Here is a 14,578-nt window from a genome sequence, read left to right as displayed (position 1 = left end):
GAGGTGATGAGTTGCAGAATTCCATATAATTACCACACACACAAAAAAAAATCCAATCAATTATACACTGAAAACAATGGATTCATTTTATGGTATGCAAATTATGCCCCAATAAAACTATTTTTTAAACTGAAAAAAAAAACACAAAATTTAATTTGCTAGCAAATGTATGGAATCGCCTTTAGATTTCAGCAGGCTTACAAATCCAATTGTTTTCTCTCCCTCGGTAGGCAGCTTCTCAGAGAGTCGCATACTTGACTGGCTTTTTCAGACTTTCTTATAGAAAGATTTCTAAAATAAAGACTCGTCTATTCCTGTCTGACCGTTTGCCGGAATTTTTATTAAGGTTAATCTTGCTGCCTCCATTTCATGGACTCTGAGAATTCTAAAAACAGAAGGCACCCTTGGGCTCCCCTCCATTTGTGAAGTAAGGATAACTCTGGTCCAGTAAAAACACTCCATCATCTACCTGGGCAGGTAGATGACTCCACACTGGTCACATAGTAAGATAATTGACCCAAACATTCATTCCAGCCTTCCTCCCTTCTCTTCCGCCACCTTGACCTTCCCTGCCTTGCCCCTGCCAAATCTAACTTTCCAAATTTTGTAATGTTTCTTCTTTTCACCTCTGACTTCCTCAAGCTATTGATAAAGTCCCAAATTAATCTCCTTCCTGTGGGAGCCTTACCAATGTACAACCCATTGATTTTCCTATTTTCTATCTGGGGCTAAAGCTAAATAATTTCATTTTTCGTTTTTTCAAAAACCAAATTTTTTGAGTGGATAATTTTATATCCACTCAGTTCCCCATTCCAAAGAATGGCCCCTTTTTTCACAAACACCTCTGGCCATTAGTCTTTGCTGGACCTCTTCCTTCTCCTCCTTGTCCTCTGCCGAAAAGTCTATCCACTGTCTCAGCACAGTCCTCCAGTATAAGTGATGCTCCCAATTTCAGATCGCCTACATTTGGTTTGTTGCTCCTCCAGCTGGTATTCTAAGTTTTTTAATTCTTCGAAATTTATTTGTTTTCCTACTGATACTGTGCCACGTATATAACACCCCTGAGAGTAGCTTCTGTAAGGGTCATTTCATCTACGGTGTATATGAGTTTAGAGAGGACTGCAAACTTGAGGCATGCGTCTGCCTTTACGTATTGCATCTTCAGGCGCACTGGTGTCTCTCAGTACCCTTAAAGCTACTATGATGTCATAAAATCCTGTTATAATTCAAATGCTCTGCTGCTCACTGGGCTTTTATGTGATACGTGGAGTTAAATAATCTCTGGCTAACAAGAACAGTAGCAGTAAAAGTAGCGGGCATGATAATAGTAATCAGGGTAGTAGTAATATAGTCAGGGTAGTATTAATAGTAATCGGTGTAGTAGTAATAGTAATCAGGGTAGTAGTAATAGTAATCAGGGTAGTAGTAATAGTAATCAGAGTAGTGGTAATAGTAATCAGGGTCATAATAATAGTAATCAGGGTAGTAGTAATATAATCAGGGTAGTATAATAGTAATTGGTGTAGTAGTAATAGTAATCAGGGTCATAGTAATAGTAATCAGGGTAGTAGAATAGTAATCAGGGTAGTAATAGTAATCGGGGTCATAGTAATAGTAATCAGGGTAGTATAACAGTAATCAGGGTAGTAGTAATAGTCATCAGGATAGTAGTAGTAGTAATCAGAGTAGTATAATAGTCATCAGGGTAGTATAATAGTAATCAGGGTAGTAGTAATAGTAATCAGAGCAGTGTAACAGTAATCAGGGTAGTAGTAGTGGTAGTAGTAATCAGGGTAGTAGTAATAGTAACCAGAGTAGTATAACAGTGGTCAGGCCAGTAGTAATAGTAATCAGGGCCATAGTAATCAGAGTAGTGTAATAGCAATCAGGGTAGTATAACAGTAATCAGGGCAGTAGTAATGGTAATCAGAGTAGTATTACAGTAATCAGGGTAGTAGTAACAGTAATCGGGGCCATAGTAGTAGTAATAAGGGTAGTGGTGTAAGTAATCTGAGTAAAGGCATTGGTAATGGTAGTGGTACCAGTTGAAACGGTGAGTGGTGGTGGCAGTAGTTGCAGATCGCCTTTATCAAGAGCCTATTATGTAATAGGCCATTGCAGACATTATTTTATACACATATATTTTATCTTTTTTTGTTATCGTTGAGAATACACACAGCAGAACATACACCAGTTCAGCAGTTTCTACATGTGCAATTCAGTGTGCATATGTTGCTTTATTTAATCCTTGCAACAGCCCTACAAAATAGGTATTATCCCCATTTTACAGATGAAGACACCGAGGCTCAGAAAGGAAGTTTACTCACTGTAGGTCATACAGCTAGGAAAAGCCAGAGCCTGGATTCGAATTCAGGTGTAGTTGATCCCAAAGCCCACGTTCCTAACCTCAGTATCAAGCCACCTCAAACAGGGAACCCAGAGAAGCAAGACCCTTTTTCTCTCTGTGTATCTCTGTGTACCTTTTGTTTCAGCCACAGGCTACTGAATACCCCCTCAGAATGCTCCCATCCTGTAAGCCGTCCAGTTTCTGTTTGTTGGGAAGCCACAGAGGAGCTGCTTGGAGCAGATAGTCACTGGCATCCCCTCGGGGCCAGCACTCACCTGGCAGGAACTATCCTGGGAGCATGGGTGCCCTCCGCTCCCATTCACCACTGATGGGCCCAGACTCAGGGGTTTTAAAGCCAGAAGAGCTTCAGGGTAAAGCCGGGCGGGGAGCAGGGGGGTGGCGGGGAAGGGAGGGATAAGGAAGGAGCTGCTTCAGGTCATTTCCATCCATCAGAACTTGGAAGATAAATCCAACAGTGTCACCCAGGATGCGGAACCTCACCCCACTCCCACCTTAAGACCAGCTCAGGGTGCGAGGGCTGAAGGGGTCTTCCCAAGCAGTTCAACATGTTGCTCCAAGGCCAGAATCCTAACTGTACTCCCGAGTCAGATACGAAACTAACCCCCTTCAGACGTTCCAACACTTACATTCTTATGAATTGCTTAAAGGTCTTCCCCTTCAAAGGCCATAGAAAGTCATCTGTGTGAATTTCAGCGATAGTGGTAACAACAGGTTAGCACAACATGAATTTTTGTCCATGTCGAGGGACGTCAGCCTGAACTCTTAGAAATTTCACATAGAGATACATTTTTTAAAAAACCCATTGCCTTTAAGTCAATTCCAACTCATAGCAACCCTATCGGACCGAGTAGAACTGTCTCGGTAGGGTTTCCAGGGCTGTAATCTTTACAGAGGAAACCCTGGTGGCATAGTGGTTAAGTGCTACGGCTGTTAACCAAGAGGTCGGCAGTTCGAATCCGCCAGGTGCTCTTTGGGAACTCTACGGGGCAGTTCTACTCTGTCCTGTAGAGTCACTATGAGTCGGAATCAACTCAACGGCAGTGGGTTTGGGTTTTTTGGTTTTTGGAATCCTTACAGAAGCAGACTTCCACATCTTTCTCCCCAGGAGCACGTGGTGGGTTCAAACCACCGACCTTTTGGCAACCACTATACCGCCAGGGCTGCTAGAGACATAAAAAAAAAACTAAACCCTTTCTCATCAATTCTGACTCATAGCAACCCTATAAGATAGGACAGAACTCCCCATATGGTTTCCAAGGAGAACCTGGTGGATTTGAACTGCCAGATATATTATCTGGCAATAGGAATAAATGGCTGAATTAAAATACTGATTTCAATACAAAATATTATTACTTATCACATTATCACTATAATTTAAAGTGTTCAAGAAAAAGTATTTTCTCTATTTCTCAAGTCTTAGTAATATTCTTATATTCATGACAATTTTTAAAGATGTTTATCCATAAAATAGAGGGTTACTGATATTCAGAAGCATATACAAGGATCAAATGTCATCACCTTTAAACCTTCTAACAAATGTTTTTAGGATTTAAAAAGCCATTCACACGTTGTATTCTTGAATTTTTTCCTCATTGAAAATATTCTTTGGCATTTCCGATTATAATTATAGCAAGAGTTTTCAATTGGAAACTTAGGCTGGAAGCATGTTATATATCAGTTTTTTTCCCCAAATTCAGTTATTAAAATTGCATTTTCACACTTTTGCTTATCTGAATATTACCTATCTGTTAGTATTTAACATCGTTACTTAAGTCAACTCACATTTTTTCAGCCTCAATCTAATACTATCCCTAAACAACAGTTTAGATATGCCAGTTATTTTGTATAAATCACATTAAAATAAAATTTTTTAATGTTATTATATAAAATAAATACGTAAGGTGAAGAAGCCTTAGATTTTAGTCCTTTCCTTCTTATAAGTTCCTTAAAGCAGTTAACTAATACTGGATCCCAGTTCTTTTATTTGTAAAGTAGAAATAATCTCGTCTTTCCTACTACAAATGAGCAAATGTCTTTGAAAATATTTTGTAAAAGTATAAAGCACCATCAGATGAAATCCCCTTTTCTGGTAATGGGTCTTCGTAGTAATATTTCACCCCCTCGAATTTTCAGTTTGGATGCTACTATCCTACAGCTGACTGAGGGCTGCAGTTAACTAGGGGATAGGTAGCTTACGGTTGCTAAGGGAGTTTTTCTGTCGTCTCCTCTAGGAAAAATTAACATCCTTTCCTCCTGCTACCCAGTCCCTGGTGCATTACCTCAGAGTCCATTCTGACTTATAGGACAGAATAGAACTGCCCCATGGGGTTTCCAAGGAGCGGCTGGTATATTCAAACTGCCAACCTTTTGGTTAGCAGCCGATCTTATAACCACCGCGCTACCAGGGCTCCCGTGCCCAGGTGGCGCTGGGCAAAGCCAGGAGCAACAAAGGCAGGGTGCATCTGTCCATGACAGTCTCACTCCAAACAAGACTGAGCTGGGCCAAGCAAAGTCTTAATTGCCCCATTATCGGAGCCTGGGTCCACCTCTGGACAGGGTGAAAATACCCAGAATAAAGGAAAAGAAGTAAGTGGCCAGGTTTCCTCCCGACAAGGTCCATCTGGGAAGGATCAATGCATGCAGCAAGAACAGGGGTATTCCGGTGGGTTTAAGTCCAGCTCAATCGAGCAGAGACCAAATCCTTATGTACTTTGTCATAAGGAAAGTCAAACGGCTAATGAGTAGCAGAACCAATATTTTAAAACATCGTCTCTCTTCCAGAATGTTTTCACTTAGTCTTGATTGGGCTCCAATTCCATGGGCCCTGGAGTAACCTCTTCAGTCACAGATAGAACCATAAATGGATCCAGTATCTTTCATCCTTATTTGCTTGCTATGTTGAGTCACGGTGACTGCAGACATGGCAGCTACTGCAGAACAGAGAAAGCAAACCCCACATATCAGCTCCTCTCTGTGCCCCAGGCCCCTCTCTTGGCACTCATTTGGCATCCCTTACCTTCAAAGCATGACTTTAAAAAAGAGAAAGGAAACCCCACATATCGGCTCCTCTCTGTGCCCCATGCCCCTCTCTTGGCACTCATTTGGCATCCGCTACCTTCAAAGCATGACTTTAAAAGCACCTGTTCCTGGAAGCTCTTCCCTGGCTAAGCCACCCTCGTTTTGAGGTTTCCTTCTTTCTGGGGCTCCTTTGCCCTCAAGCACCACAAATGTGACATATGCTATTAAGTCATTTACATGAGTTCCCCTAACCCCAACCCAACACTGCATTTTTTGAGGTCTGCCACTGTGTCCTACTGGGGTTTAGCAAATGCTGGCCAACGGGCCCATGACTTTTACTACACCAGGGAACAATCAAGTGGTGCAGGCAGGAGCTTGCAGGTAAGGAGAGGGGAGAAAGGTAAGATAGGAGCTGGAAAGGCTTCTGGGACCCAGGATGACTCCATTTTCTGACATCACTGTCCCCTCAACCACCCGGCTTGAACTCCACAAAAAAGCCCAGCCCCACTCTCAGCAATCACATCCCCTCGACCCTCTCCCCGCATGCTCTCCCTTCCCTCCTGCCCCTTTCCCCTGGGTAGCTGCTACTCACACTTCACGTCTCAGTGTAAACATACTTCCCAAAGGAAGTCATCGCTCATCCCTGTTGAATACTCTCCCATTACCCTGTGCTTTTTGCAAATCCTTAACTCACTTGTAAGTAAATAATCATTTCTATATTTATCTAATGTCTTTTCCCTCTATTAGACTGAAAGGTCCATGAAGGCAGGGACCATGTGTGTCTCATTCCCTGCTGTTGTCAGTCCCAATGGTAACCTGTGCCAAGCACGCAGTCAGCCTGAATAGGTGCTGGGTGGTGAATGAGCAGATGATCTTAGACACAGGTGGGGGGGTGGGGGGGTGCTGTACAGCATCAGGGGATGGGGCAAGAGGCAGAGCCCCAAGACCCCGAAGCCAATTGTGTAGAACCTCACTGCACACGCGCAAGTGACTTAGGGACCTGGTAGTCATTTACAATAGCACAGCTTTGCCCAAACAACCACAGTGCCCCCCCAAAAAGACAAAAATGACCAACTATCTAATCTGTGCCTCCACAGTGCATCAAGTCTGTGCTGCTCCTCTTTGTCATCTTTGTTTTTGTTTAGTTTTTTGTTGTTGTTTGTTTCCAATCATCATCAAGTCAACATTCATTGAGCAACTTCTACGTACCTGGCATGTAATGGGTGCTGGGTTCTGGGGATCCAGAGATGGGTAAGACATGGCCCTGCTCTCATGGGCCTCACAGCACAATGAGAAAGACAGCAATGTAAACAGATAATTACAACAGAGTGTGACCAGTGCTATAAAGACAAGTTGTATAAGGAGAGGCAGGAAAGATTAGCTCCACCAGGGAAGTCTTGAAACGCTTCACAGACCTAACATCTTCTGATGTCCTTAAGCATAAGTGGAGTTTGCCAGACAGACAGAGAAAAGAGCATGTGTGTGAGGTGGTGAGGCATAAAGCGACCTGCTATGCGTTGGAGGTGGGGTGAGGGCAGGAGACAAGGCTGAGAGAGGAGGTAGGGCTGTTCTTGTCATGTAGAGCCTTGGAGTCTTGTCATGTAGGACATTGGGCTTTATTTTTTAAGTCCAAAGAGAGCCAAAGCAGACTTTTAAGCACATGAATGGGTCTGACCAGATCAGTTTTAGAAAGATAACAGCATGATCCCAACGAGGAAGGTACAACTCCCCAATAAATGTCCTGGCACTCTGCCAGTAAGACCCCTGTTAGCCAGCCTAGGAGCCAGGGAGCACTACGTGCCTAGTAACCAAACTTACATCCTTAAAAGGAGTATCATAACCGAATTCTGAGACAAGGCCATACTAGGGTCTGTCCAAGGATTCTCCAAGTGTGACAGATTGGAAAATAGGAAAGAAAGAAGAACAAAATGGTGCCCATCAGAGTGCCCTGTGGTGAGCATCATCTTCCCCCTTTCTTGAGGAGCATCAAGGAGCAGTTGCCTTGTTAGTAAGGAAGAACCGCATACATCATCACGGAAGGTCATAGTGAGGCTGAGAATGTTAGCAAGTAAAGGGGATAATCTTGAAGAGCGATTTCTACAGATGGTGGCCAACACTGGCTGAAAGTTTTAGGGATTCATTGGGAACCATTGTGAGGTAAATAATTAATTCATTGGGCAAAAGACCTAGTGCCACATAGGAATAGGTTGTCACCTTGAAAAAAGAAAGACTATGACAGCTTTACTCAAATATTATCATTAATGTCAACAGAGAAATGCCTATCTTAGGGAAGACAGCAGCCCCATCATCAGAATGTGCCAGGGAGAACTCCGAATAATTTATCTGAAAATAGACTGAGTAGGGAAGGAATTCAATCAATTTGTGGTTTCTAGGAAATTAGGAAAGAAATTCACGAGTACTAAATGCCAGACAGAGTCCCTGGATGGTGCAAATGGTTAAATGAGCTTGTCTGTTAACAAAAAAGTTGGAAGTTCAGTCTACCCAGAGGCATTTGAGAAGAAAGGCCTGGAGATCTACTTCTGAAAAATCAGCCACTGAAAGTCACATGGAGCACAGTTCTACCCTGACACACTTGGAGTCACCGTGAATCAGAGTTGCCCCCATGGCAACTGAATTTTTAAGTGCCAGACATGCAAAATAATATGAGTATCTCCCATAGTTGTAATTACTATGTCATCATCACCAGCATCATCATCACAATTTTTGCCACCAAGTAGTCAGCTACTCCCCAGGAACATCAGGGCCTGATAAAGGTAACGGTACTTCAATACCTATCTTATCACCGGACAATGACTGAGGCGTTAGAAAAACAAGAAACAGCCCAGTAGTTACTACCTTCTGTTTACGCAGATAATACGTATGCTGTGGTGATACTGCTCTTCTCTTCTAGACATCTGGAATCAGAGACATGGGTATGATAAGATGTACCAAAGTAATTGGCCGGTGATTTATTACAACAAACAACTCGATAGGTATTTGTTGAGTAAAAGCTCACTCTATCCCGAGCACCATGGCAACTATAGCGGGGAGTGCGTGACATTGTGATAGGTATACAATATCATATCTATGTGAACGCAAAGATGATCCTGATTGGATAAGAAAGGCAGCCATTTAAGACCTTCAGATCTTTTTTTTAGTGCCCTGCTCATTACATTGTCTCTTTCTCTAATTCTTGTTGTATTTTATGGCATTTAGTGCATTTTATGGCACTTGCTCCTTTTCTTTCCTATCTCCTCCAGCAAACTATAAGCTACTTGAAGACAAGGGTCAGTCTTATCTATCTGCGACCCCAAGTGTCTTACTCAGGGTCTGACAAAAGAAGGTACGCCATAAATACTTGATAGATGAATGAGTGAATGAATTATGAATAACTTAAGAAAATTAAGTTATTGGGCATATCTTTTACAAAAGGCTAGCAGAGGGCTCTTCACTTTATGTACCTGTGTATCAAGCCGGCCTAGCCGTTTCTATCCAAGGGATAACACAGAGGTTCTCAAACCTGAACGTGCAGTAGAATCATCAGGGTATCCCTGGCCAACCTCCAGACCCCCTGCATCAAACCATACAGGACTGGGCCCAGGATGATTCTGATTTGGATGGTCAGAGAACACTTTCAATCGATAAGGGCTTAAGGGCACAGGCTTTGGATCAGAAGGAGCCGGGTTTTATCCCCGCATGTTACTTACTAGCTCCAGGGCAGACTTGTACAAGTTTCTTCATCTCTCTATGCCTCAGTTTCCTCTGTTATAAAATGGGATGGATAATAGTACCTACCTCACAGTGTTGTTCTCAGGATGACATGAGGCAAAGCATGTCAAGTGCCAGGTACAGTCTGTGGGACTAGGAACTGCTCCATAAAGTACCCAAACCAAAAAACCAAACCCACTGCCATGGAGTCGATTCCGACTCATAGCAAGTCCATAAAGCACAGCTATTATTATTACTGTTGTTGTGGTTAAGGTCTTTAACCACAAAGAAATTACTATTTGAAGGCATTTTAAACAAAATTAAGGTCTGACTCTTCAAGCTGATAGAAGTCCCCTCGTACCTTAAAATCATTTTTAAGATGGTGTGACAGTTTCTCGGGACGGTGTTGCACTGTGAAACTGAAACTTATCTATAACCATGCCTTAAGGAGTGTTCCGAACCTCCCTACAATCCAGATAGCTTTTGACAAACTGCATTATTCCAAATCCTGGCCAACAGTTGACATTTCACATGTAAATCCCGACGTTAAAAAACCAACCATATATTAGGTTGATAAGCGAAAGCATGAGGATATCCATACCAGACAGTCTAATTCTGATCACTAAAGTCCTCAAATTGCAGAGGCGAAGGAAACATGGGACGAAAATGCTGAATTTGGTTTTCCAGATTAAGCTAAATAAAGGAAATCAAGCATAGCCAGCTACCATATAAGACAGACGTTATCTCCCTGTCTTGAGAGACTACATGACGTATTTTTCCATTTGTCATGTGCTTGGGGAACCCAAAGCAGATTCAGGGGACAAGACATAGACCCAGGGCTGTCATTTTGGTCGGCTGTGCATCGTTTCAACTTTGTAAGCGTTGATGTGAATTTGGTCTCTCTAGCCTATCATTTAGGCCTTAGCAGGACAGATGTGCTGTTTTACAGGGCCATAATCCACTTGGTGGGTGGATAACCAGGAGGCCTTTGGTCTTCATCCTCTACTCCAATAAGAAAACGAGACTATTGCCTTGTAAAACAGCATGTGTCCCGTGCCCTGATTCCACATGGAATGCTAACCTACAGAACACCCTCTGAACTTCTAACAAAATTCATAAAATACAAAGCAACAGAGATGCAGCTAGGAAGAAAGTAAGTATTTAGATCATAGTTAAAATCAACAGTAAGGGTTCATCATTGCCACAGATGACCAAAACTAGCTCTAGGCTGAATGACATTAGGCAAAGGCCAATCTGGGGGTAGAGATAGTAAAAATGAGAGGGCTGGAGAGAGACTGACAGTATGGGATTTTAGGACACACAGATTTTCCTGTGAATCAGACTTCTCGTTGTAAGGCTGAGAAGGTTAGGCACTGTATGTGAAAATTCTAATTCTAGTAAGTTTTTAAATCTCTTTTGGGTCAAAGATAAATTCTGAAGACATTTATAATCCACCAACTTTTTTTAGCCTTCAGCCTACGTACAACCCTCAGTTACCACTCCGTATCCCACATTGTGGGAGATGAGGGTTTCTAGAGAGCCCAGCAGATACATCCCAGAGCCCCTAAGTCATGGGAGCATTGACTGTTAAGACAATAGTTGTGAAACCCAGGAGTGGACTGCAGTCTATGCAAATGGACCATCAGCAAGACCATGACTGCTCCAGCCCACCACCAGGGTCTCAAAAGACCACCTGCTCCCCACTCCCACCAGCATCCTTGCCCACAGGTAGAAGGAAGGAGAATTGAGGTGAAGGGCTGTGGTTGTAAGTGTCAAAAAGAAGTGATTAAAAGAACATCAATAACCTGGCATTTACATCGGGCTCTGGGTATAAAAAAAAAAAATTTTTTTTTTTTCTGGGTGTACTGCCTCCTGTCTGTTTAGCTCTCCCCCCGCCCCATGCACTAAGAAATGACCTTGTTATCTTATTGTGGGGTCTATGATGAATGCTTGCAGTTCCTGAGACCCAGGGTATTAGCCCAGCTCAGTCACATGACCCTGGAATATCACTCACCTGCCCTGGGCCTCAGTTTCCTCATCTAGAACAAAGCCTAGATCACAGGACACAGGCAATAAGTATTTGTTGAAGGTTAAAAAATCAATCTGTAAAATGAGGCTAAACCAGAAGGTCTCAGGTTCCTTCCATTCCTAACATTCAACAGTTCTGTGATTTTTTTCCTTACAAACGCATGTCCCTTGTCATTCTAATTCTCTCTGCAAGTGTCTATCTATCAATAGACTAATCTCTCTTTACTCAGTACAATCCTACCTTACACATACATTCTTACCACCTTACAGTGTTACAGCAAGGAGGAAGCATTTTGTGTCTAACTTCATCAGTTTTTTTTTTTTTTAACAATAATCAGTTGCCACAGAGTATTACTGCTTTTTAAAGTTCTATCCAATATTCCAAAAGCTATATAAGAAAGTATTTACATTTTCCTCCCACCATTGTTTTCTGCTTGATTTCAACCGTTAAATGAATACAGTTCCCCAGGCCTTCTGTCCACTTTGTTTTCCTCTCCGTAAAATGCTGAAGGTTTTTTTTTCACCCCAAGACGGGGGGAATCTTTCCTTTGCAATTTACTTTGGCTTTCTCGAAAGTTGGGTAGAAAAGTCAGTGTAATTCAGGTGGAGGCTCAAATGTTCTTGTTGTACAAGTGTGTGCAGAAAGGAAGCCTATAATTTCCACGCGTTCTTTCAGGAAGTTTGTATTCTCTGTTTTCCAGGGAGCCTTTACTTTCCAGGGGAGTATGATCGACATGCCATTACTGAAGCAGGCACAGAACATTGTTACGCTTGCCACAGCCATCAAGGGAAAGTGATCTGTTAAATGAAGCTCTCATCAGGTGGGCTGAACATATACAGTGGGTTTCTTAAAGACAAACTCTAAGACTCAAGACAGTGTGTTAGTATGCCAGACTGGAACCTTATTCTACTTACGGCTCATGTTCATCATGATTTGTTGTTGTTGTTATCTTACTGGCTGGTTTTTCCTCTTAAAAAATGAACTTTTTAGCTCCCAGCTTGTGATTTTATTGTGGTTTATCAATGTGTTGTAAATACGGACTTATAATTTCACAGGGATAGAAAACAGTGGGGAAAGATGGGCTGTAAGGGCAAGTTAGGTCTTTAATGAAATGGATCTTTCTGGAATATGTAGACTCCATTCACCCTTTTCATATTAGTAACTTTCCAGAGGAAATGGTCCCTTTGTCCAGATGACACCATAAATAGTTTTAAGGCCAGGCCTTTAAAAAATAATAACTAAACGAAGGGGCCCTGCCTATTTCACTAGTCATATGACAAAACAGTAGAGATGGCACAGAAAAAGTTGATTAAGTATTTTATTGGCTTATAAAGATGCCTTGTAAAAATAAAATCTTCAAGGACTGATTGCAATTATCCTCTACCCACCCCACCCCCCAAAAAAATTCATATATGTGAACTGCTAAATGATGAATACGAAGCTCTCATCCTGGGTGAACGCCCTGGGTCAACACTTACCAGCAATTAAAAAATAAATGTGCAGAAACACAAGGCCATCCATTCTCCCCCTTTGTGTCCCCGTTTAACTGTTTGCCATTGAGGCCATTTCCCCTGTAAATGTAGGGCCGGGACAAGACTTCCTCAGCAATAAACTTGTAGTGTCTAAGAAGACCCAGTGTGGAAGAGCTGGTACTATGGTCGCCTGTGAGATTTGCATCACATTAGTGATGCGGCTACAGGTCAGATGGGTGGTGTGGTTAACGGGCTTAGTGAAGCTGTTTTGAAGAGGTTAACCCAGCTTGTAGTAAGGGTAAATAAACATAACAACCAGCCATTGTTCCCTATTCAGCCTGTACCCTTATATTGAAGGCTAAAGGGTATTGAAGCCTCAGAGGATCAACTTGGCCTTGCCAGAGAGCGCCCATGAAGTCTGAAACAGCGACAATCAGAGATTTTGTTTCTGTCCCTCATTAAATCGTGAGCTTTTGTGTTGAGACTCTGAACGACTGTTCTTTAAGAAATTAACAGAATGGGCAGTTTTAAACTCTGCACCAACCTCTTCCTGACCTCCACAGCAGCAATGCTGCTACTTTTAGACAGTCACCGCGGGGAAGGCTGTTCTGTTTATTTAAATGGGTAAATAGAAAACAGTTGTTTTTTTTATTTTTCACCTCCTCCTACGCCCTTTTTGTTTATTTCCTGTGTGGCCCCTGTTGGGTGTCCCCAACAGGGATCTCCTTTTCCCCACCCTTTCTAGTTCCTACAGGAAGCCGGAGAGGCCAGTATAGTTGAAGGTTACATAGACTGAAAGGCCCCAACAAACCAAAGGAGAATCAGACAGTCCCACACACGATCATGCAACAGCCACCCAACCCATCCACCCCAATCCACCAGCAAGTAGGGGAAGATCCAATTCTTCCGGGCATGCTGAAGAACCTGACCCAAAGCAGGACAGTTCCCAGATAACAACTAATATTCTTAAACATGGGATCCAAGGAGACAGCTCTTAAAACTGACTGGGGTGTGCTAGGCCGGGGTCCAGACCTGCTTTGGGCAGCACCTCTCTCCAGCCACTCATTAGACTCCTGTCACCCTTCACCATGGCTACCTTGTGCTGCTCCAAATGGAGCTGGACAGGAAGGTGGGAACTAGCCCCCTCTTCACTCAGAGGCCATAGGAGGAAGATGGCATGTCAGTCAACTTCAGAGGCTGCTGGCCTCCAACAAAACAGCTTCAGGACTTCGGACAGTGGCAGTGGGCAGCAATTGCTGGAGAAGCAGTCCCCTCCCCATCGCCTCAGCTGTGCTCCGAATCGTGGAGTCCAGTGTGTACAAGGGCAACCTGGGACCACAGTGTCCATACACAGGCGGAGCCCTCTGCTGAGAACACAGAGAGACAGGAGTCTTCGCTTTGGAGGACTGATTGCCCAGGAGTCAGAAGGCAAAAAGGAAGGCTTCTTCTTCTTCTTTTGACCCTGTCTTACACACCCACCCACCCACCCTCAGGGCGCTAGAAGCCACTCAGGCAGGGCCTGCCTTCAGCAAAAGGAGAAAATAACTTCTTTCTCACTTCCTTACTGGCAGGCCCCATTTCCATCTTACCACACTTCCTGTCCTCCAGTGTTGATCCAGACAACCCCTCCAGGCTTTCAGAGGATAAAGGACAGACCTTCCCGCCCCTAACCTAGTTACTTACACAGGCAACCATGGAACCCAGCAGAAGTGAACTGCCTCCAGCCAGGGGCTCACTGAGAGCCCAGCCCTCCCTCTGAGAGAGCCCAGCAGGCAGGGCCAAGGGTATCAGGACCTTGGGAAAAGCAAGCCCCTAGGAAAGGTCCCTGGGGGGTGCTAAGAGTCTGGACCTGGCTAGGTCTCCCAGCCCCCCATCACCAACAGGCCCACAAGCTCCTAGGTCCCTGACCATGTTGGACTAGTCACCATGCCCTTTATCCTGTACTTTGTTCAAACAAGACCACTATGCTGTTTAAATCTCCCC

At 43.4% G+C, this 14,578-nt stretch overlaps 1 protein-coding gene across 4 annotated transcripts in view; it reads left to right on the top strand.

Moving 5' to 3' along the window:
* CLYBL (citramalyl-CoA lyase) overlaps positions 1 to 13,202 on the top strand; it is a 303,214-nt gene extending 290,012 nt beyond the window's left edge. For 2 of the 4 annotated variants that reach the window (XM_064275273.1, XM_064275274.1), the window contains exons 8-9: positions 11,824 to 11,943; positions 12,953 to 13,202. In XM_064275273.1, the coding sequence (XP_064131343.1) occupies positions 11,824 to 11,919 (96 nt within the window). In that variant the 3' untranslated portion in view covers positions 11,920 to 11,943; positions 12,953 to 13,202. Of the gene's footprint in view, positions 1 to 11,823; positions 11,944 to 12,932 lie in introns of all 4 variants that reach the window. The other 2 variants (XM_064275272.1, XM_064275271.1) reach the window with 2 other exon arrangements.
* The last annotated feature ends 1,376 nt before the right edge of the window (positions 13,203 to 14,578 follow it).

This window comes from Loxodonta africana, chromosome 23 (assembly GCF_030014295.1).
Source record: "Loxodonta africana isolate mLoxAfr1 chromosome 23, mLoxAfr1.hap2, whole genome shotgun sequence".
Taxonomy (NCBI): Eukaryota; Metazoa; Chordata; class Mammalia; order Proboscidea; family Elephantidae; genus Loxodonta; species Loxodonta africana.
This window is presented reverse-complemented; position numbering and strand designations above follow the sequence as displayed.